Raw genomic sequence first — 24,063 nt, 5'->3', positions numbered from 1 at the left:
GTGGAAGGCAATCGCTCGATTTAGTGCCACAACTTACACTAGGGGGAGCGTTGTAATAAAATCAAGTGGGCAAAATGTATGGAGGATTCGTGATTTACCAGGTTTACCTCCGACGCTTCGCCCACTCATCATCATTCACTTCGTGGATATGGCGGCACTTTTTTTAATCTCTCTTTTTGTCAACCCGCTTATAACAATCATCGGTTATAACGAATAAATTTCTTTGGCTCTTGAACATCGTTATAAGTGCACTGCATTTTACGCACCGAAAACTCTTTTGATGTTATTGCCGATTCAATAGGCGGCAATGCTATCTGTAATCAGTGGAGTCGCGTGCGTATAAAACATGCAACATATGTGAGCGCCAACAATTATGCCGTAGTTTATAATGACTCATGTATGGCTCATCTAAAGACGGGGATCGATCGAGGGCTCATTTCTTTCGTTAGACACAATCTAATGAAACCAACCAGAAATGAAGCTAAGGAGGGTATTACTTGTACATTTTAACTGTTGCAGCGTAACTTTGACAGAGTTGCTGATGTGCGTGACCCACAAGTAACACCGCAGCAACGGACAACAGTGCAGGGCATAATCATTGAACTGCATGCAAGCAGGTTCAATATAGAGTTAACTCATTAAATAACACGATTACTGCTCACTACTTCATTGTCATGACATGCTAAGTCACTGTTCATTAGACACATCTTGCACAGTTATACTGTAGCTACGAATACATTAAACCTCAATATAGCAGCAAAATTTCAAATATTATGTAAAACTCTGCATTAGAAACCACAGAGTCATTTACACAGTGCCCTGCAATACCTGACCTCGAAAAAAGACAACAGTGTTACCGGCGTAATGCAGTTGCTGTCAAAGTGCTCGCTCTTGTCCTTCTCAGGCGGCAGAGGCAGTCCCCGGTCCCTCAGCTCCGCGCGAATGCGGCTCATCTCCTCAACCTTCTCTGCGGACTCCTTGGAGGCCCGGAAACGTCGAGAGCGTTGCTGGTTCATCTTGGCCCGTGGAGCCTGTGCACCAGGAAAAGAAAAACAGAAAAAGTGCGCTTCCCACACTGACATCCCCTCAAGTTCTGAAATATTACTGCCTTTGTAATTATTGCGAGGGAACAGTTTAAAGATATACAAAAAACATTCAAACAATGTAGAACAACACTACAAAGAAAGGGGGCTCAGAGATGATGGGAACATACGATGCTTGAATGCATTTTTGTGCAGTTCATAACACGCCTTCCCACCAACGGGACCTGCACGCCACTATAAACACGAAATAATCGAAGGCAACAATGTCTACGTGGTGTCCCTCAATGTCCAACTGTCCAGCTTTAGAACCCAATGTACTGAACTGCCCCAAAAATACATAGAATTGGGGGCGAAATCGCCCACATGCCTGGATTAACCTAAATATGAATGCCGAGATTTCTTTGCCCGATAATAACGACGGGAAATTCTACAAAGCATGACCAATTTTTCATTTAACCCGTTGTATCACACGACCAATGCAGCTGTGGAAGTAAAATATATTTTCGCATATTTGTCCTAACAACGTAGACGAAGAAGGGGATAAGCCGAGAAACAGGAGAACTTAGCTTCATTTCTAGAAGACAACAATACCCTACGTGCATACGCTGGGAATACTAGTTACACTAGGCCCACTTGTACATCTTTTTCTTCATCGGAGACGACGACTTTGCTTGGCAAGTTTCAATGCGGAAATCATTATCACCATTGCTTATAACAATCAAAGCATTCATCATCAGTTGAACATATTCATCATCAGTGTCATCATCATAATCGTTCAGGAGGTACTGCTTGCTAACAGCTTCGCTTCAATGCGTTCATGATCCCTTTAATTATTGCCATCATTAGTACATTCATCCTCATGATCAAAGCTTTCAAATTCGCCCTCATAATCCACATTCAAAGCCTATTTGCTTGCCCACAGCTCTGCTTCGGTGCATTCATGATCATCTTTATACAGTGCTTATACAGCGCTTATCCTTCGACGGAGAGAATCGCGAGCCTTCGACTTTGACTGGAACGATTGCGTTTAGTTGCCGGGCGCATAAACATCACTTCGCACGCAGGACAGGCGCTATTTGCAAAAAAAGTGTGCTTTTCAAACACAGCAAAGTAACAATTAACTGGGGTACATGGTTGGTTCACACTCATATCTGTACCTGTGATTACGTTTCGTGCCTTGTTTTAGTTTGAACAGCGCGTTAAGTGTCGAGCAGTAAACTTTGTTAGTTCTATCGTCTTGTGTTTGTTGTTTTCTTGCATCGTTTGTGCGTGAGAAGCGCGCTGCATGTTTTTATATGCTTGCCGATCTCAGCGTTAATTCCAAATTGTTGCTATTGCATTGCTTCACCCTTGCAGCGAAACTGCGACTTTTCTTAATTTTGGACAATCGTGTCATCACCACCGAGGGGATGTCAGACCACGGTGACGACGGATATTCGGAGGTCCACTCGTCACGCGCTTCCATCTTGCGTCGCCCTGAGAGTTCGCAGGCTGGTAGCTTTCGCAATAGGCCGATTAGTGCTGGAAACAACACGACGAGTTAAATGCAATGCAATGAATGCAATAGCAAAAAAAATGTAATATTATAAGAAGTAAGGCTGGCAGCCAATTTTTTTGGATCCGTTACCGTGGAACTCCTACTAAATGCTGGCGTGAGCAAATACGGCCGCTCCAGGGGGAAGTGCTGTTTACCCACAGTCCCTTCGCGTTGAAGCCGCACTCATACACGCCGAGATAGCCAGCGCGCCAGCGATCACAAACGCCCTTAAAATCCAAGTTCATTATTACTACTCGAGCGATTCCCCTCCCTCCCAACTGCGTTGTCTCATGCTCGTTTAAGATGGGTAGTTTACTTTCTGTTTGAGCATTCGACGGCAGTTGTAACACGCGGGAGATATTTTCTTATGCACTTTCCAGGCGATAGGGATGGGCCGACTCATTTCACCTCTGCTTCAGCTGCGCTCGCGCGCTTTTACCCGCTCGTGAAAGTTTCGATGCGCGGGGCATGTTATCAATTTGGACTTGTTACTGAACACCGCAGCGACGGCAATAACTTGCCGAGAGCATCCATAAAATTGCTATCGCAATAATACTACAGTTTTTTTTTTTTTACTGTAAAATGAGTGTTTTGGGTTAGCTCTGCCTTCAGTATCCCTTTTCTTTTTTTAATTTGTGCGTTTCGTTCCGAATTTCCAAACCGAATCTGCATATAACGAAATCCTTTCTATAACGAATTTTCCCAGAAATTTTATCAATTTCGTTATATCCAGATTTACCTGTATTACTTTAGTATCATTACCACCCCTTTTACCATTGTGTTCGAACTGAACAATTTTGTGATCATTATCAGCACTATTCAGAACGCCTTTGCATGCCAAAGGCTCTGCTTCACCTTGCTTATTATAAAAGCAGTCAAAATCAGAGCACTTTCTTCCAATTGGCAACTAAAAATTGAACGAAATGCATGTCTTCATCACTTTGTCCACGTCCTAAGTAAACTGAATTAATTCTGAACGCAAACAACATAATCTTCTTTTTCTGGCAGAAACCAACCTTTACTCACTCATTAACTGGTGCATTGATTTCACAGCGTGTTGAATTAACATGCCTCCGATTGCATAAATGGGCTAGGAGGCTTGTTTACAAAAAGGGGCAAATTATTCCTAATCGTCAATTTTCACAACGGGCTACTGTGTCCCTTGCTCCCCGAGCACGACAGACCTCGCAAATTACAGGGGAAACTTCAAGTAAAACATGATGCATTAGAGTTCTCTAGGTAGTCCTTGCACTTTAATCTGAACACATTAGAACTTGAATTTAAAAAGTTATAAAACGAAGAGAGAATGCAATCAAACAAAGAGCTAAACAATGCAGGCATTTTGCCAGTACTGTGCACCAAGCCAGAGGCAAAGCCATTGAACAGGCTATCTAAATAGAATGGCAAGTGCCAAACAGATCTCACCACTCCGTCAATGGCCATGTAAAGCAGGCGCCGAGGCCGGACAACGCTGAAGATGCGGTCAATGTATTCAAAGATGGCCACCATCATCTCATCTTCATTTTTAGGGGCAGGCCTGCATGAAGATGCAAAAAAACAATAAATAAGCAAGAATGTTAGCAATAAGTACACAAAGCAATCAATCAAAAGATGTTGCAGCTAGAAACCTCTTCCTCTACGAAGTTTGTATCCCGAATGGCTGCTGCGGTTCAACGTCCCAACACTGCGATATGGTTATGAGAGACGCTGTAATGGAGGGCCCCGGAAGTTTCGATTACCTAGGGTTCTTGAACATGCACCAAATATCTCGAATGGTCAAGCGAGTTCCTGAAAAGCAGCCGTTAGCATGTAGATGCACGTGTATAGAAATTTTACAGCTTGAGCAAGATTTGTCTGAAAGGTTAACTAGAAATTCATGAAGATGAAAGTGTATATTTATTTTTAGAAAGATTTTATGAGTTGATTCAACCATTTTTGACTATGATAGAATATGCAATACCATTTATAAATTTTAGCCAGTGAATATTACGAACTTATCAATTCTTGAGAGTGACAACCACTTTGAAATATGCATTTGCGAAATGCATCGGAAAATTCACATCATAATCTCTTATACGCCTAGCTCAAAGCCAGCGAGGAAAAAAGCTTCTGTCATTCAAGACAGTTCTAAAATTATTTTTTGATTGCCCAACATTTTTCTTGCCACAGTAACAGATTTCTGGTCAGTATACATTCATGTGTGCTGTATATACCTGAAAGTTTCAGCTACTAAAACTTGACAGCAATGAGTTTGCTTTTCTGTTCCTGCATATGAATCCCAATTTTCCAAGATAGCAACACAATAAAACTTGAAAGGTAGGCTGGTAGTTCCTTGATAAAGTAGCGTACAGCTGAGAATTTGGAGCAGCTAAGGCAATGGCCATAACTGACCACAAAGCTCGACTTCAAGCGATGGCTGGTGATTATTACTATTATTCTTGATTGCAGTACCATTATATTCAGCAACAACAATAAAAAAAAGTTCGTGGGAGAAATCAGACAGACAGAAAAAAAAAAAAGAAAAGGATCCAATGTCTTTTAATATGGATACGGCTTGTTCTGAAAAATTCATCGTTGGAAACTATAGAGCATCAAAAAAAAGTGTATCGTTGTTCAATGTTCACAAGATAAAGCAAAGTACAGGAAGTTATTTTACAAGCTTGTTGCACAAATTTTAACCAAGATATGAAGCAGTAACAGAAACTGTTTAGGTTGGTGGCCACGTTATAAATTGCAGCTTGCAACTCAGACACACAAAACAGAGAGCACCTTCGTCTTCCCTCTGTTTTGGTCTTATGTGCACACTGCGATTTCATCGTAAACTGGTTGCCAAGAGCACAGATGCAGTAGATTAGCAAATGAAACGAACGATTTAAATTCGTCACCACGCAGCTCAACTATTCAGGACCAAGTTTAAGATCTCAATTTATGGCCAACAAACAACAAGAAAGAAAGCTCAACAAGACGACAGAAGTAACTTGCTTGTTTTCCGGATGACAGCAGGGGTGTATAATGCCGTTCATGTCCAGATATAAATTGTCGAATTCCACATCGTTTGGATTCGGCTTCGTCGTGTCCACAGGGATCTTGACGCCATCGACAACTTGAGGCTAAAGGCAAACAGAACAGAAGGAATGTCAACATGTGCCTCAAATCTTTCAAAGGAGTTTTGTTTTATGCTTATGAAAGACAAAAACGCAGCAACTAGAAGCAAATTGCTCAGGCTGAAAATTTTTTTTCTTTTTACGATTTGAAATTACGTGGTCACAGCTGAATTCCACGTTCACCAGTGCAACAATGATGACAGAGAGACAGCACTTAAGCCATAATGGTGGCTGCATCTTCACTATCCCACATGAATCAAAGCAACTGATTTAGGAGCTTTTTGGATTATTTTAAAATGCTAGCTTAGATTGGTTACAAACATAAGAGGACACATTTAAGAATAAAACGTCCATATGTCATCAAACATAGATTGGTTGATTGACATGTGGAGTTTAACGTCCCAAAGCCACCATATGATTGTAAGAGACATCGTAGTGGAGGGCTCTGGAAATTTTGACCACCTGGGGTTCTTTAACGTGCACCCAAACCTGAGCACATGAGCCTACAGCATTTCTGCATCCATTGGAAATTCAGCCGCCGAGTACCTTATCTACTAGACCACCACAGTGGGGCAACGAACATGAATGTAGCTAAATGTAAGCAAAAGTAAGTTGAAAATGTAGTGTAAATAAAAAATATAACACAGTAGTAAGATATGTGAACTTTTTGACTCACATAAAAGTATTCTACAATACTACAGGGGGGAATACAAGTTACTCATAGAGTACATAATATTACAACATAAATACACCTCCTAAGTTTAATGCCTAAAGAGAACCTGCAACAATTTTCCAAGCAGTCATAGAATTAATTCCGTAAAGGAGCTTACTGCCTCACGAATTTAACCCTGCAAAACTTTTCAGACTCTGTTCAGTATGAGCGGAGTAGCAAAGATTTGTCGCACGCAGCACGATTGCTTACTCTTTTCTCCCGTCCTGACGAAAGCACTAGAGTTAGGCTAAGCAAAGAGGGATGGCAGTGAGGGAAAAAATACGTCACGTGCACCTCTTGGGCACATTGTAACGTTGTTTTTTTTTTGCATCAAATGCGTTGATTTTCAAAGCGATCGTGCATGCATGTGCAGACAGGTTACAGCCTTTTGTGGTGGCCCCAGTTACTCCCGAGCATGCCGGGCTTAAATCTGCCAGTGGCGTGACGGTGGCCCGACATGCAGCGATTTTTGGGGTATTTAGGATCGTTTGTCGAGAGAAGAGAAAGCAATTTTTAGCTGACTTTGAGAATTTATAGTGAATTCCAGGCTGCGTGGTGCACAATAATACATGGCTCGTACGTTCTAAGGAGCCTCGACTGCCGAACGGAGGCATTTTCTGATCATACTTGAAAAGTGTTGCAAGGCCCCTTTAAGCCTCACTACTTGAAAACATGCATGTATAATAAGCTAACTTCTAATTATCAATTGTTAAATTGAGTAATCACTTTCATTTTGAAAAGACAAGACATTGCAAGAAAAGTGCTTTACGATGACCAAAAATCTTGAAGGGCATTACTAATAGAGATGCGTCCACGTTTTACATTTCATAAAATGAACTTTTAAAAACATATATGTCAAACTCATCTAAACTGGCAAAAGAGTTGACCCAGTCTTGGCCGTCTTGGCCCTTTTTTACTTGTGACCTTCCCCCCTTTTTTTCTTGGAACCTAACTCACCTTTTCTTCAACGCAGTGGGCAACTATGGATGGATACTTTCTACTCAGCCATCTAAAGAAGGCTGGAACTCCCATCTTTTACCTGCAAAGGTTAAAAAAAAAATGTTTACAACAAAAAAAAAACTCAGTTTTGTACAATGGATGAAGAGAGAGCAGCTGAGACAATCTGTAATATGATACTGAACAGAGCCAGAAATAAGAGAAACTTGAAAAATTAAAAACACACACATGCAAACAATAACATGGACAAAAGCTTCAAAGTTTGAAATCGCAAACCCAAAGTATTGACAACCAATTTTTTATGGTACCTCTTTTCTTAATTTCAACGGAAGGCTTACTGGTCAGGGCATTTATTTTTGGAATGCAGAGGAATAGATTTTGTGGATTAGTATAACAGGCTTTTTCTGGAATGAACAATGTATTAAATGGACACTAAAGAGAAACAATGACTTAGTTTACGTAAGCACACTTAACTATGTGAACTCTAATGCCACATGTTGCACTTCATTATTATTCATTATTAGTGAAGAAAATCAAGGTTCAAGTTTCATTTTTGAATTTCATACCGACATCTTCCCGCATGATGCCAAAATTTTGGAATGCATATTTTGTACTTTTGTGGAATTTAAGTTTTTTGAAAGTTTGTACGCTAAGTCCATCACACCAACACATGACAACATACCTCTCTTTCATCAATTAGAAGCTACGTAGGACCCAGCAGACTCTTTCGGAATCAATCGCATCATAGATAACATTTGATTGATATGGGGTTCAACATCTCAAAACCACCATATGATAATCAGAGACGCCGTAGTAGAGGCCTACAGAAATTTCGACCACCTGCGGTTTTTTAATGTGTACCCAAATCTGAGCACACGGGCCTACAGCATTTTCGCCTCCATCGAAAATGCAGTCACTGCAGCCAGGACTCCCGCAACCCACAGGTCAGCAGCCGAGTACCTTAGCCACTAGACCATCGCAGCGGGGCTCAATGGCGTCATGGTGTTTGGTGCGGAACTTTCAAGGTGACGTGTCCACCTGCACTTTCTTTTCGTGTGTTTTCCCGCTTACCAAGCATTGTGTCACAGTAAAAATGGTTTTTCCGGGATTAAAATACTGTAGTTTACTGATACACAAAAAATCGTTGCTCTATTTAGTGTCCCTTTAACACTAAATGCCAGGAAAAAAGATGTTTTAGCAACGACAGAAATTTCTTCAAGTGTTCCTCAATGTCATGCCTGGCATTACGAAATCCCTGCTGCTTTAAAGTTCCGAACAATTACTTGTGATTCCGCATCCGATATCCTTTGCAGCTTGAAACTTCCTTTTCTCATTGTGTGCTCTCAGTTGGAAAACTTTTTCTTTCTAAATTTTGGCTGCCAAGTTGAAACTGCAGCCCTTTCACGACTCTCTATGATAGTATATTGACGGATATCATGATGCAAAACAAAGACAATGAGCACTGGAAGGACACCCAGCTCTCCTGAACCTTCCACAGTATTCTACTAGTAGCACCTGCATTTAAATGTGAGCTTTCTCACATAAAGGAAACCCAATAATAAACAGCTGAAGGGCAAAAAGGTAACAACGAACTAAGGAAACAATGAGGACAAGCACTAACTTCCCACTAAAATGTCATTACAGAGCACCAAGAATAAATATGTGTCATGTGACATCACGATCATATCAATCAATGTACAAAGATAAGCAAAAAACTAAGCAGCAGTGAATTTACATATGAAAACCACGTGCCAGTGAGTTCAAGTAATCTAGTTCTTTTTTTGTTAGTGTGACGATGGCTTGCTGATGCAGCTTTGATTTAGTATTGCCACCGCCTCAATGATGAGCCTTACACTCTCGTTAGTGTGAGTAGCCAACATAGTTCTTCTATCAAACGGTGGCTCGCACTTGCATTCTGCGCAATGAGTTGTCAGGACATTATCAGATCCCCTTTTCTCTTTCTGGTGAGACGTCCCCCGCTACGCCACCACCGATCGCCAAAGAGAGGGAAGAACACTCAACCCTTTTTCTATCCGGTTCCCTCTTGGCTACGTGTCTCAATCACTTTCCACATCCAGGGATTCGTGCTGGGGCCGGGAAGTAAGAGACGCTACGACCGGTTTCTGTTTACTGGTTCATTTAATTTAATACTAACTGCAAACATCGTAGAACCGCGCACATCAACCACTACACAAAATTATAACACATGATTTAAGCACTCGCGACATTCGACACAGGGCAGGCACATAAAGAAAGTACTTGTAACAACACAAGGTTATGCATATATAAAGCAAACACACGACGACACAGATGATAAAGTCATTAATTAACAAAACCGCGCAATGTCCCAATTTGCCGCATCCCTACCCGCAAAGCTCATTTAAGTAAGGGAGATGAAGTTCGTCTCACAGACTGTCCATGTTGACGGGGGCCTCGGAGCTGGCTGTTCAAGTTGGGGCTCAGGGCTTCTTCCTGGTGTCATTGTCCGATTCGTCGGCGCCTTCGTCGTCTTCGTCATCGTCGCCTTCGTCGTGCCTCTCAGAATGCTCCATTCACTCGCCTCCTATCCCCAACTTTCATCCCTCATCGTACCGTCTTTGCCCCAGTCATCATCTCATCGCTCCTCATCGCTATCTCTTCGCACCGTTATCTTCGTTTTCCATTCCGTCTTTCTACCATCTCAATCTCAACGCTCCGTCTCTCTCCGACTCTTCACATCGTCTCTCCGGCTCTCCAGCTCGTCTCGTAGTCCCCTTTTCGTAGGACCCGACTCCGCCCTACCGGGGCACCAAACCAGTCCGCCACTCCACGCGGCATATCTTTTCTTCTCAGTCCGAGTGTATCCTCTTCGGCGGCCGCCCCCGCGGCCTACACCAGTAGAAAACCCTCTCCCAAACAAAGCCGAGCAAGTAACAAGGTACAAACTCAAGCCTTAGGGAGAGTGATGGGCGAGCCGTCCGATGACACTTTAATTACGGGCGAACAATGGTCCCGATGTTTTCGGTACTTGGTGAGCCAATGTCGAGACCAAGTCTCAACGTTTCTATGCAGCTCGGTGTCTCCCACGAAATTCTCCGCAGCCGCCGCCTCCTCGTCGTTCACCGTCGCGGGCGGCCATCCCCGCAGAACGCAGTAAGAGCCCTGGCGCCACGGAGACTGATGGAAAGGCATAATGGACCCGGCACAGGCGCTTGCCACAAAGGTCGCTTTCCCCGAACCAACAAAAGGTGTTATGCTGCTCCCCCATGCCACAGATCTGAAGGGTGCGCGCCGATTATTGTACTCTGTCACATCGTCTGTAGACGACAAGGCGCCGCCCGGTCCTCGTGTCCGCGCGGGGGAGTCCGTGAGGATAATAGAAACAATCCTTCTGGTACTTAACTCCGGAATGCCCTCTATGCGTGGGTTTGAGAAACGAGCGCACACATCTCGAAAGGAGCGGGGTTCAGTCCGTGTTTGCGGGGACGTCACACTGGTTATGTTCAAGTCATCGCACAATTAAGCATCTGCCTGACTGTCCGACATAGACCGCAGGGGCAGGGTACTTCATATACTGCCTTCTTCACAAATTGAACAAACTTATTCCGGTGCTTACTTTTGCACTTGTTAGGGGGCTTTCTTACAGGATTAGTTTTTGCACATAACTGCGACAACTTATTCGACGCAAAAAATACCACAGAGACGCCCGCCCTCTCACCAATCCTTAAATTGTGTGAAATTCCGTGCAAGTATGGGATCACAGCCACCTTCTTACTCACGGCTGCCTGAGAAACAGTGCACGTGGCACTGACATTTGAGTCTGTTCGCAGTTATTCTGATGCAGATACCAGCAAGTGGCTAGGATGCTCAGTTGCTCTCAAACGAGCTATCTGTCCTCTGGAACTTTCATGCATTGAATGATGCCATGACTTCGTGAGTGCGTTGTGCAAACAAGCACAAACAATATCGCACTTGACCAGCTTGCTATGAGCTGAGGCGAAAGGCAACGAAGGTTTTCTAGAACGAGGCTCGTAGCTCTAACATATGTGGACACTTGAAAACGATAGCTTCAGGTCCAAGAACCTCAGGGATCCATTTTTGGTGGTCTCGTGCGTCAGAGTGAGTGGTGTTAGGCAATCTTTGAACAGCGTCAAAGCCTCTTAGAAGGAAGATTCGCAAATTAAATCATCACAGGTAAATAAAATCAAATAATTATCAACAAACAGTAAGTATTTGCCGACATTTGTCTCGTGCAAGCGTTTTTGAACCTTCCTATCCATGTGGGCCAAAAAAAGGTTACCAAGCAATGGAGCTATACGGAAACAATAAGTTTGAACAAACCAGTTGTTTGATAAAACAACTGTGTTGGCTGTTCACTCTAACGAGAGTGTAAGGCTCATCATTTGAAGCGGCGGCGATAGCAAATCAAACCTGCATCAACAAGCCATCTGTCGCACTAAAAAAAAAAAAGATAACTTGAATTTATGGTTTTTTATGTAAATTCACTGCTGGTTAGTTTTTTTTCCTTATTTCTGTGCATTGATTGATTTGATTCTGATGCCACGTGACAGGTATATACTCTTGGTGCTTTGTAATAAAATTTTAGTTGGAAGCTAGCACTTGTCTTCGTTGTTTACTTAAGTCCGTCGTTACCTTTTTGCGCTTCAGTTGTTTACGGTATGGAATACCAACTAGCCCGCTCCACCACCTTGCCTCAATGATAAAGGCGGGTGTTGTGGTTACTTAACGGCAACATCAGAAGACACAACCAAGATGGTGCCACCTATATAGGCTTTCAGACATGAGAACTAACAGACAATAATGCCAAGGAAAATACAGGGGATGTTATCATAAGTAAATCCGCAAAATTCTGACCGCCACTGTACAAGCGGCTGAGCGGTAAAAAAAAGTATGACAGCACAAAAGAAAAAAAACTACATCAAAGTACAAAGTTCAAAACCAACATTTTAAATTTTAGCTCACGAAGAAAGTATGAAACGTATGCCTGCAACAAGAAATATCAAAACCTTTTAGCATATTTAACGTGGAGGGCGAAGTTATTCTTAGCATCTGGGCCCCATAGTTTGTGCGTGGTGTTCTTGTTTCAAACTTTTTTATGAGCAATAAGGGACACACAAAAAAAAGGGTATTCGGCTAACTCTGATAGATTTGCAAGAACTGGAATGTTCTGCATTTCGTATTCTTATCTAAGAACAACGAGTAAGCTATAAGGTTTAAAAACCGTAGTGAGCATTAAAAACACATCGCCATGACTACTAATTAACGCCCCATTTTTCTCAAACTATTACGTTTTAGCGTTTTCTTTTTCCCACGTATTATAATGGAGCTAAGCCGCCACGTAGATACTTGTGCCAATTTCTTGTATTATCCCCATTTTACGCAATATTTTCAAATGTCATCTCAGTGTTCTTGCTTTATCTTCCGTCATGCGCCTGTCGCGATTTCACCAATCCATAATCTGCAGCATGCAACAAACAAAAGTTTTCTTTTCTTTTTTTCAGATGTCTGTCGGTTTTTGAACTACTTTGCAGACGGCTTAACAACCAAGATCCCCGTCTTACGTAACATTTTTTCATGCTAACACTGGTGATTCTGCTTTATCTTGCCTCTTTAGCCTGTCGTGCTTGGACCGATTCTTGGTATGCAGTGCGTCATAAATAAGTTATTGCTTAAGTGTTTATCGGTTCTGGAACTACGGAGCAGCTAGGTAAACAAGTGACAGTTATCGAGCTCACGCGGAACGAATATCTCCATCATCTGCGACGTCTCACATGTAACAGCTGTTTGTTTACCGTTTTCAAAGCGAACGCAAGTGAAAAAGAAAGCAAATCACCCGAGCCGCAACCCGCAAATGCGAGGCTTGCGCGACTGTACACACGGTTTCCCTTCAAAACCACCAAGAAAACATGCGACCAATCAGGCTACAACGCTCGCATCGGTTCGCACTTTCACGTACCTGGTTAAGAAGGGAGTCCAAACCTTCGCAGTTCTTTTTCGAGATAATCCAGTCCAAACTTACACCACTGGCATAACCGCGAACAACGCTACGACCACCGCGACACGGAACCCCGGTGGAACAAGCCAACCAGCCAGCCAGAGCCAGTTAATGCAAGCCAAAATTGATTAGAGAGGTATAGTGTACTATCATATGGGGTTCTAGTACACTATAAGTAGAGTGCACTAGAAGCTTAGTACACTCTACTATAAGAGAGGCAAAGAAAGGCAAAGATCAGAGCACGGTGTATCAGAGCTAAAAGACTTAGTGGTTATGCAACATGACGTTTTTGTGTAAAACTTATTATTTAAATTGCGCAATAACATAAGCACTGACAATTAACGCTAAAATAAAAAAAAGTAATTTCACACACAAGTTTGGTTTTATTCAGTAAATAAGTATACGTTACGACGCTATAATTCTACAGTGGTTCAGTTTGAAGTTTTAAGAATCCGCTACGATCCGAGATCGAAGTCAAGCCGTGTACATCAAAATGGCGACGCACAAGCAGTCACTGTCGCTCTGATGCAGCCTGCTTGGAACTTTCGGTCACAGGTGCTGCTCTAAAGAGTGATGCGCAGTTATAAATTTCAATAGTTCTACCGCGAAAAATAATGACGCCGGCAAACGATTTCCACGCTTGCTGCGTCGACGAGATAGCGTTGGAAGGACTGGACGGCATCACGCTACAAGCGCTATGGGTCCGCTTGCAGATGCGTCCGAATTTCCCATTGTCTCTGGACAGCAAGTCCAAGGCGTTCATGTGGCGTTCACTGCTCCCGGACACCCGACTCAGCTTCTACGTCCTCGGCAAGCCCCGTATAGACCTCGTCGTCTACGACCGGTACAAAAACGTGGATGCCAACACGGGTTACGTGGTAGAGCCGAAGAACCTACCGCCGGACCCGTACCCCTTTAAGATGATCAACAAGAACGGTCTGATGGGATCGTGCAGCACGTTTGAAACTCGCGCCAACGTCACCGACGAAATCCGGCGGAGTTCGCCTACGCTGGACGACGTCGTCTCCCGGTGGGACAAGCGTTTGGTGATCGTTGCCGACCAGTTCACCCGTAGCAGGGCGCTGCTTGGGCCCCACCACGCGATGACCGACTTGGACCTGACGGACATCAAGTACTGCATGCTAGAGCGCATCGGCCGCTCGCGTTACTTGGGCCAGACCACGCAGGGGCAGCTTGACATGCGCGTGTTCAAGCTGACGCACGCCACCATGTTCATACTGCGCAAGCAACTGGTCCAGCGCAACCTCATCACCAAGCAGGAGTTCTGCCTGAAGGTAGAAGGCAGTAACAACCGGTTCGGTTTCCTGCTCCACCTGCCACGCTTCTACGTCGAGGTCAAGACCAAAACGCAAATAATGGCCCGCGAGATGTGCGCCCTGTTGGCCAGCAAACCGAACAGGCGTGAGGTGACCTCCAAGCTTTTGGCCGAGCTAGGACTTACTACCGTGTCGGCCAAGAAGATCTTCCACGGCGCGGCATCCAAGTACGTCACACGGCGCACCGTGCCTTACGGCGAGTACTATCCAGACTCGTCCCGCGAGGAGAGGTACAACAAGAACAACAAACAGCGCATCGTTCGATTCTGCGAGCTCGTCAAGCCTTTCGTCGAGGAGGCGGAGGAAGAAGAGGAAGATCCCGAGGACGACAGCACTAACAAGAGCGTGGGCCTCTTCTTTCACCCGCAGAGGTACGTGTACGACCGGACGAGGTTGAATCAGGCCCACAAGCGGATATACATGGCTGGCTTGGCTGGAACGACAATGCGTGAACTGTCAATAGATATGATGACTACCCGGCTTGAGGCCAGAAACATCTTGAAAGCGTTGAGGAGGAGACAGCTTATTGTACCGTACAGAGAGGACATGGGCAAGCAGCGTGTGCTAAGGTACTTTTGCCCCGAGTTTGCTAAAAAGTCCGAGGTGCACAAAAAGCTTGCAGCTGAAAAGAAGCGCATGCTGGAGCAGCCAAGGGTCGAGCCAGTGCCTGCCAAGAAGCGCAAGTCCGGTACTCCACCAGCAGAAGTGGTGGAGACTGCAGAAGGTCAGGAAGGAACAAAGCAAGCTACAGAAGCAGTGGAAGCAGCTGAATTGGCAGCAGCAGCAGGTGCCAGCACAGTAAATGAGGTGAGGGAAGAAACCGAGAAGAGGGCAGACAGTGCTCCTTCATGCTCATCTACCAGCGATAGCTTGCCCGGCAGCAGCACAGGCTCTCTCCCTTGTGAGCAGCCCACCGTCACAGTAGAAACCAACAGCGAGTGCTTTTTCCGGAAAGTGAGTACGCAGGCTTCCATAAGTTTCATGAACGGTGAAGATGTACCGTGTCGAAAGCCCTTGCAAAGGCTGCTCCCTTCCCACAAGATGCTTGCGAGGGCAAACAGGATCATTGAGTATGTCCAGGTGGAGAAGGTGCTCTCGGACTTCACTAAGCTGCTCAGAGCCCTGCAGAAGATTGAAGAGGAAGAAGGCTCGACAATGAAGCTGGACAAGGTGTCTATCGAGCGTCTCATCTCCAAGCTCTGTAGCAGTGGCTATCTCAAGACCATCCACACTGTCCTGAGACTGGGAAATAATGTGAAGGACATCAAGCTGATTTGCATGCCATCTATCACCAAAGACGACGAGATCGTCAAGGCACACATTGAGCAGGCAAAGTTCAAGTTCTTCCAGTCTGCACCAAAGGAGCCTAAGAAGCAAGAAGCAAAAGCAGTAACCGAACCCAGTCCCTGTTCCAAGATGACTTACAACCCTGCCATGGGGCGCTTTTACGGAGTGCAGCCGAAGTTCCGCAGGATGCACCTCTGCTATGCCTTTATGCATTATCTATTATACAGCTATGAAGGTGCTGCCCAGGACCGTTCATCAGAAGATCCTTCGATCCCCACACAGTACCATCATGAGATTGGCTGGAAGATGTTTGTTCCTCCGCTGTCAAAGAGTCCGAGCACGCCAGAGGGATGGGTCTTGTTTGCAGATGTCCTTCTCTCGCTGCCGCTTTCCATCTTTGTCAAGATTGCAAGCTCAATCAGGCATAAGATTGAAGGGCTCGAAGAGTACCTTGATGATAAGGTCAAGTGTCACTACCTCGTTCGAAATCTTCCTGTCAAGCTGAGAAATGCTCTGCTCTTTGCTAGGAGGTACATCTACTCCATCCATGAGACAATGAAGAGGCTGGCATTTGTGGGCATGATCACTTTTGGCCCTCAGCGGCTTAAGGAGAAAGACCAAGTCTTTCTTTATGTGCACAGGAACTTGCGCATCAAGGACACTAAAATTTCTAACCCAGGTTACCACCAGGTGTCGGCCGATATCAAGTATCCCGTTAAGCAATTCTTTCTTCGAACTCAGCAAGAGGTCGAGCACTTCTGGCTGGAAGTCGAGAGCACATGCGTATGCACTCCTCTTGGAATGGCACAGTCAATACTTGGTCAAACCATTGAGCTTCAGAATTTGTACAAGAAGCCAGCCATGATTGAAGCCTGCAAGAACAGAGAATTTGGAGAGGAGAAAGATGATGGCACGGTGCCTGGCGACCAGCTTGGAGCAGCTGGTTTTGATTCTGCCCTCTTTGCACATCTCAAAAGAAACTGGTCTCCTGCCGAGCAGATTCCTGCAAAGGTGAACACATCCATTAAGGAAAACAAAAAACCAAGCCCAAATGGTGCTAAGCCTTTCCAGAGACTTCTGAGCTATTTAGACAGAGCATCTAAGAACACTGGGAGTACGCTTCCACAGAAACACAGCCATAAAAGGGCTCGGAGTTCAATTTCTCGCATGTCAGTCTACTACCCGAAAGAACCAGATAGCAAACCATTGGCAGTGCCTGTTGTGAAAGGAGCTACAAAAGTTGTAGAGCACCAGCCTAAGAAAAAAGTTATGCAGCGAAAGAAGTCTGACATTACTTTGAGGGTTGTCAAGCCAAGGAAGCTTTGCTCAGCTCGCAAACCTTACTATGATGACAAAGACCAAGCTGCTTTGAAGGCTATGAAGACCATGCGTGTTTCGTGGTCATCGCAGGAGGACATTGTTTTGCTTATGTGCAAAGTTTGTTCATGGTTTCTGGACCGTCATTTGGACAAGATGGTGGTGCCATTCACTGTAGTTAGGGACATCCTCAATGAGCGCTTTCCCGAACTGAGCAAGGACAAGACCTCTCGAGCTTGTCAGAGGCGAATGCGATTCATGTTACTTAACCCAGCTACCAAGGCTAATGCTTTGGTCTTCCTCTGCGAAGCACAGCACGACCAAGAGCTCATGGAAATGTTCTATGGTCCAAAGCCAGTGAAATCAGATGAAAAACAGTGGGTGACTATGTTCAGAACTGTCCTCAATCATCTGATGAAAAAGTTCAGCAAGAGCTCAGAAGAGAGGCACAGGGAGGTCACCCTTCCCACTAGTATTGGTGAGCTGAAGAACCGCTACGAGGTTGTTGTGCCGGGCCACGCCGAAGTGGACAGCTGGTCTTTTGCCGAGCCTCAAAATCTTGTAGACATACACTTCAGCTCTGTTGCAATGGTGATCCTGGCCTCAATCGCAGCTGACGACGGCAAGAGTAACTGGTCCTTGACACTTTACAAGATTTATGAGCAATACCCGGACAATCTCATTCGCTCTGTGACCGCTCGACTGAGGCACAACGGCATCATCTGTAAAAAGCACCCAAACACCAAAAAACTGTACATCTCTCTCAACCTCTCCATGCTGCCATTCACGCTGTCTAACAAGTTCAAGTTTGAAATGGCACGGCGCTACACACCAGAGCACATAGCTTCAATGGGGAAACTTATGCTCGAACTTTTGGCCAAGCGCCAAAGTGGTGAGTCATATACATTTGAAGATGATATTGAGCCAGCGTATGCACCTCTGCTTTTCACACTGTTGCTGTCAAAGAAGCTCGGTTACTCTATGGAGGTACCTGAGGCAATAGTTGATTTTGACTCCAGCATGACTCATGGGAAAGTGCCCCTGCTAAATGAAGAACTCGGAGAAGATGAAGACAATGACTCCCAGGGGGAAGACATCTTTGAGAACAGCGACACACTGGCCACCAAGGCGAAAAGCCTCAACTTCGCGACATCTGGCGGCAATGTCAAAACATCTCGTTCATTCCTTTACATGCTCAAGCATAACATGAAAAAAGTGCTTCGGTTCAATACTCTGCGCCCTCAGGACTATGCAATTGTGAAATCGTGCAAGGTAGACTTCTTTCTCACCAGTGAGGACCTCGTCCCTGGCTGGACCCTTGAGGAGCCCACAGACAAGTCTTATGCTCTGAAAGTTCGTAACCCTTTGTATGACAAGATTGTGCAAGAACAACGTGTCTGCTATAGCTTGGATACAGCGAACCACTGCTGGACAGCAGAAAGTATCACAGATGCCTACAGACAGGCGGCAAAATCTCTGGAAGAGGCCCAGATTGGAGCTGAAATTTACTCTGTCATTCTGAAGAAAGAACAACTTGGCATCACCTATGCTCAGCTCTACGACACCTTCTGTTCAACCATGAGAAGTGTCACCCTGGAATCTCACCTTGATTTCTTGGTTGAGAGAGAAATGATATTGCGTGTCGGAGTGACATGCCTTCGATTTGTTGCACTTCAGCACAGCAAACCTTGGGTGATCCGCTCTTTCAAGATCCCCAAAGAAATGCGTGCCTACACCTCGGCTCTGGGAGAACAAGAGCATGCGCTGAAAGTGAAAATGAGAAAGGTAACAACGAGTGAAACTGCCAGTTTATTGAGCAGTGAAGTGAAAAAGGCTGCTGAAAGTGGTGTGGACGGCAGAGCAACTGCTGCAGCAAATCCACAAGACTTCACAAGTCCTGAACCTTCGACATCATATGCTTCAGAGAGTGCCGGCCAAGGATGCAGCGAGGATCCCAGTACTAGTCGCGACGATCGACACGAAATCGAATCAAGGAATGCAGGCTGTCGTCGGGCGAGGGACAGCAACAGCAGCTGCCTGAAGCGAACCTATTATGAGGCGATAACCAAGAATATCAATGTGGATGCATTCGAAAAGATAATGTACGTTCCGAGAATCTGGCGAAAGCCTGACGGAACCCTGAACCGTCCTGCATTTCTGCAGCTCTTGTCGGCGATTCTGTCCTACATATTGGACCATCCTGGTGTGAGAGAAGAGGACTTCAAATCCAAGTTCTCCCGTAAGATGGAGCCGTGCGTGCAGATGCTGGAACTGCTGCGGATTCTCGAGAGCTTGGGTTGCATCAAGCGATTTTTCATGAGGCCAGACACTACAACCAGGTGCAGCCTTTTCTCCAAGCGGCGCCAAGTGATCACCAGTGACACGTACTGTACAGGCGATGTTGTCTGCTATACGGGAACACTTGATGCGCTTGTGAACTTTGCGGCTTTTGCGGTATATTTCCAGAAATAGCTGAATATGACAGTGCGTGCTCGACGCGCCCCACTGTGTCAGTGTAACATAGGATTGTCTCGACGAAACGTACGAATTCTTTTCTAGATTACCTGAAAGGTGCCTTTGTCTCCTGTACAAACACAATAAAATAATCAGCGTGAATCGACTGGTGCGATTATAATTGGCTATGCAAGTGGCTTAACAATGGCTGGAGAGCACTCTGTCACCTATGTTAAAACTCACTAAGTGCCTGAATGTGCGGGCATGCTTGCTAGATATATTTAAAGGGAGATGCGATTTGAGATGCGGTGCACGGTGAGTGGACGTTCCCGAAGCCGTTCGAGCCAGTGAATGTGCCGCGCGGGAGAGGGTGCGAGCCCTGGACTTTGCTCGTCCGGACGCGCGTTTCAAACGCGACTTTGTGGATCGCAGCTTCGGTCACAGCTGCGCCGTGTGTGACCGGCTGTGGTTCGATAACAACCTGAGCTGCATTTCCGGCGTGAGGAACGAGACCAACAGGTTGAACGCGTTGCGGGTTCGTTGGAACGAGTTCGGAAGATGGTCGGGCGAACACCGATGCGACGACATGGATGCGCAAGACCCGCGGCTGGCTCCCTTCGGTGCGTTCCGGGTGTGTGCGTCTTGCCGAGAGTCCCTGCTGGCCGGGCGGGTTCCGCCGTTGAGCAAGAGCCACGGCTACGCGTACCCGCCTCGTCCCGCGGACCTCCCCGATCTGAACCCGGTGGAAGAGCGCCTCATCTCGCCTCGACTCCCCTTCATGAGCATCAGGCGACTCACGCGGGGCAGCGGTCAGTCTACACCAGTGCCTACTCCGGCGATGCCGTCCTGGTTGTGACCGTCTACCTGGCCCCGAACCTCTCGAGAGATGACGTCTTGGAGCAGATGGATGCGGCGATGGAGAGTGAGTCTGTGCGCGCGCGTCCCTCGGTTCCGATTGTGGTGGTGGGTGACTGTAACGTGGACGTTAGAAAGGACAATGGCTGGTTGGTTGACCACATGCTGAACAATTACTCGATGACGTGTCTGTCTCTCGGGTTTCCGACCACGATCAACGGTGGCTTCATAGACTTGGCGTTCAGTAGGAACTGTACGGTCCGCTCCGTCTTGCCGGATCCGCTCACCGTACATTTCTCGGATCACAAAGCGCTGGTACTAACCGTCAGCTACAACGATAACACGAATAGGTGCTAATCTGTAGTGTAGTTTGTGTGTGTGTGTGACGCGCTCGCGATGTGTGCATTTAATGCATCGTACGAAAATCGTGAAGTGTAAATAGATAATACTTCGTATATAATGTATCTGTGTACAAATGCTTCATGACAAACAACACTTAAATTCATTAATTACACTTTAATCATCATCATCATCAGTAATAAACATCCCAAGCATTTCCCCGAGGGTGAACATGGTTAAGTGCGAATGCACGGGGTGATGCTATGAGGGGGAGTAAAGTTAAAATCCGTTGGCATTCGCCAGTGAGTTAACGTAAACTCCCCCGTGTGATCAAATTGCGATTCCCAGGAACCATTACACCATAAAGGCGCCATAGTGTGATTAATAAATATAATAGTGCGAATTAATAAATACCCCTCATAGCATCACCCCGTGCATTCGCACTTAACCATGTTCACCCTCGGGGAAATGCTTGGGAGTTTTCCTCTACATTTTCTTTGGAATGCAAATACTTTTCGAGGATGTGTGTATAATACATTTAAATGAACACAAAATAATGCAAGAAGTGTTCAGTGCTCTCATTAAGAAAAATACAAGTTTATCCAATAAAAAAATAAAAGTTTATCAATCCAATCTCATTAAGATAGATTTACCAGCACACAAAGCCTAAACACATAAGAAGAAAACAAACATGCTCAGCCCATACTAATTTAAGTTCGTAATATTTGTAACGATAATACGCTTCAAAAGAGATCATTGCACTCTTGACATGTTAAAAAAAACTGTAAGCTTCCATCAAGGCTAACTCTGTTGAAACAAATTCTTGTTTAAGAACACGAGAATGTTGTGTTTCCCATAGACTCAATGCAAAAAAAAATCCTAGGACGTAATTTTATAATGCCTCTTTTGTTAATACGAACTCTTGCAGTGACCGACAATGACAGGGATTTTGAGCAAGGAACATAATATACTCTTGGTGGGGGCATTCAGACAAAGAAGAGAAGGCAAAATGAAAAAAAAAAAAAAACTTCCTGGTGCAAAGACTAACCAAATTACGACGTGGAGGAAGGAAGAGAGATAAGTGGAAATGAAAGGTCAGCGTCTAAAGCTGGGATCTTCCTCACCCTTAGACAGTAGGTGGAGAAAGCGCCAGCTTTATCAGCAAAGAAGGCGACAAAAAGCGTGTGTCTTTTTGTGTTCTCCTTTCGTATTTGTTCCTCAACAAGAGAACAGAACACAAGAGCTTTGATAGAGAGAAAAATGCAAGGGAAGGGGGGGATGCCAAGTGAAAGCGAAAACGGGAACAAAGATTGTCTGTGCAATATAATCGCATGAAACCGACTACCATATGTTTGGCACTAGCACTCCCACCAGAGGAGTCAGATGCATTGTCATCGCTGTCACAAAATGGTGGCGACGGAGCCCATGTGTTGCGGCCAGTTTGCGTTGTTATGCACAGGGCCTGTGCGTGTTGTATCTGTTCCCACTTGAATGCCGCAACTTGTGATGCGCTAATTTCATTATAAAAGTGCACGACAAAACAAGGCCATTTTGCACACGAAATATAGTGTGTGTGTGTTTGTGTGTGTGTGTGTGCGCGTGCGTGCGTGTGTGTGTGTGTGCGTGTGATCGTAAGTAACGTAAACGAATATCTTCATCTGCACGTCATTCACGAAAAGTTCCAGCTGGCTGAAAATATTCGAACCTCAAAGAACAGCTTCCAGACTTCTATAAGCAAATTGGCGTGCATTGGCTTTGTCAAGGTAACGATGTGTCATGGAGGTCAGGAGGTGTATCTAGAAATGATAGCAAAGCCAGTAAAACAGCTTCTTAGGAGTTGATCAGTCCAAAGGAAAAAATATTCAATTCTTTGAAGGAAAATTGTGCTTGTCCGTCACATTTTATCTTTTTATATACGCCAAAGTATGGTAGTGTTTCAGTATTATTGTTCAAATGTGGTAGCAATTTATTTATAAGCATATTTATTATGAGCCCGCAAAATCGAGTATTCGTTAGATTATTCTCAAAAGTCTACTTGAAAGCATAGTTTATACCAAACTGAGCCAAATAAATGCTTTTCTTGTTCCTTTCCTCCCCATTGTGAGTATACTCCATTCAGTGTGTTGTTGTTGTTGTTCTCCAATTGTTAGTGGCGCATACCCACTGTGGGGGATTGGCCAAGAATCGAGTGGCTTTAAAATTTACTGTTCAGATTTAGAATTCAAGCAACATATATGGGCGTACTTGGCATGTGCCACAAACGAGCGCTCCGAAAAAGCGTGCGCTGCGGATTTCCGGCGATTGTGACTATTCCAGGCGCCAGAGAAACGCTCAAGGTCAACGCTAAAGAAGAAAACAAGCATCCAAAGACACCCCGGCGCCCTTTCTCCCCCTCGGAAGCGTAGTTTCGCCGACCAACCTCCTCATATCGGCCGCCGAGCAAGCCCTAAAAAGATCTGGAAGGAAAGGGGCGTGGTGATGTAGAGTTGCGTCACGTGTCGCGGACGGCCCTCGAAACGTCTCGCTCTTTCCCCAGCCTTGGCTGTGCATTGCACCGACGAAACAATTAGAAGTTTCTGGAATCTAGCGTGAAATGTAGATAGGCGAGGAGCGATGAAGGGAGATCAGGAGAGAAGAAAGTTTGCGCCAGGGTGCATGGAGTGTTCCGCCTTGCCGGCGATGGTTTTGTCCTCAGTGACAAAGCAGGTGATGAAAAGAATTTCCGCCTGAAGGGTGAAGGCTGGTGCTAACAGCCGAAGAATAGTGTGAGACTACCGCCAGAGAGTTAAGACGCGTCCTGCAATCGCAACGCGTGGGAAGCCGACGTATTACCGGCGAAGTTTGGTGCTTGGAGAGCGGCCAATCGAAGACGCGAGGTTTCCTGGAAGAGAATCTTCGGGGACAGCGGATAGACAACAGCGCTGGACTTTGAGTGAGTGATTCTCGGAAGAGTATCACTCAGACTTTTGTTCGAAGGACTTTGGGCTGAATAAGTTTTCGAACTATTTAGTCTTCAAGTGTCTTGGTTGTTCGATGGATGTGATTTTATTTTAGTGCGTATTGTTTGTGTCTGTTGTTTCGAGTGTAGCTCATTGTACTATGTAGTACGCTGTTTGATTGGAGGCA

At 45.2% G+C, this 24,063-nt stretch overlaps 2 protein-coding genes across 3 annotated transcripts in view; one reads left to right on the top strand and one right to left on the bottom strand.

Annotated features, from left to right (window-relative positions):
• Rat1 (5'-3' exoribonuclease 2 Rat1) overlaps positions 1–13,446 on the bottom strand; it is a 125,493-nt gene extending 112,047 nt beyond the window's left edge. For both annotated transcript variants that reach the window (XM_037418983.2, XM_037418984.2), the window contains exons 1-5: positions 13,310–13,446; positions 7,354–7,435; positions 5,563–5,690; positions 4,006–4,117; positions 858–1,031 (exon numbers count right to left, since the gene is read on the bottom strand). In XM_037418983.2, the coding sequence (XP_037274880.2) occupies positions 858–1,031; positions 4,006–4,117; positions 5,563–5,690; positions 7,354–7,428 (489 nt within the window). In that variant the 5' untranslated portion in view covers positions 7,429–7,435; positions 13,310–13,446. The remainder of the gene's footprint in view (positions 1–857; positions 1,032–4,005; positions 4,118–5,562; positions 5,691–7,353; positions 7,436–13,309) is intronic.
• Positions 13,447–13,823: 377 nt separating this feature from the next.
• Positions 13,824–19,905, top strand: LOC119167498 (general transcription factor 3C polypeptide 1). The gene has a single exon (XM_037418985.2). The coding sequence runs from the start codon at positions 13,963–13,965 to the stop codon at positions 19,759–19,761; it is 5,799 nt and encodes a 1,932-aa protein (XP_037274882.2). The 5' UTR covers positions 13,824–13,962; the 3' UTR covers positions 19,762–19,905.
• The last annotated feature ends 4,158 nt before the right edge of the window (positions 19,906–24,063 follow it).

This window comes from Rhipicephalus microplus, chromosome 6 (assembly GCF_043290135.1).
Source record: "Rhipicephalus microplus isolate Deutch F79 chromosome 6, USDA_Rmic, whole genome shotgun sequence".
In the NCBI taxonomy this organism is placed as follows: domain Eukaryota; kingdom Metazoa; phylum Arthropoda; class Arachnida; order Ixodida; family Ixodidae; genus Rhipicephalus; species Rhipicephalus microplus.
Note: the sequence above shows the minus strand (reverse complement) of the source record. Positions and strands in the feature narration are given on the sequence as shown.

Bases quoted from the DNA above. Each gene is read 5' to 3' on its own strand.
- LOC119167498 (XM_037418985.2), top strand. From the start codon at position 13,963: ATGACGCCGGCAAACGATTTCCACGCTTGCTGCGTCGACGAGATAGCG.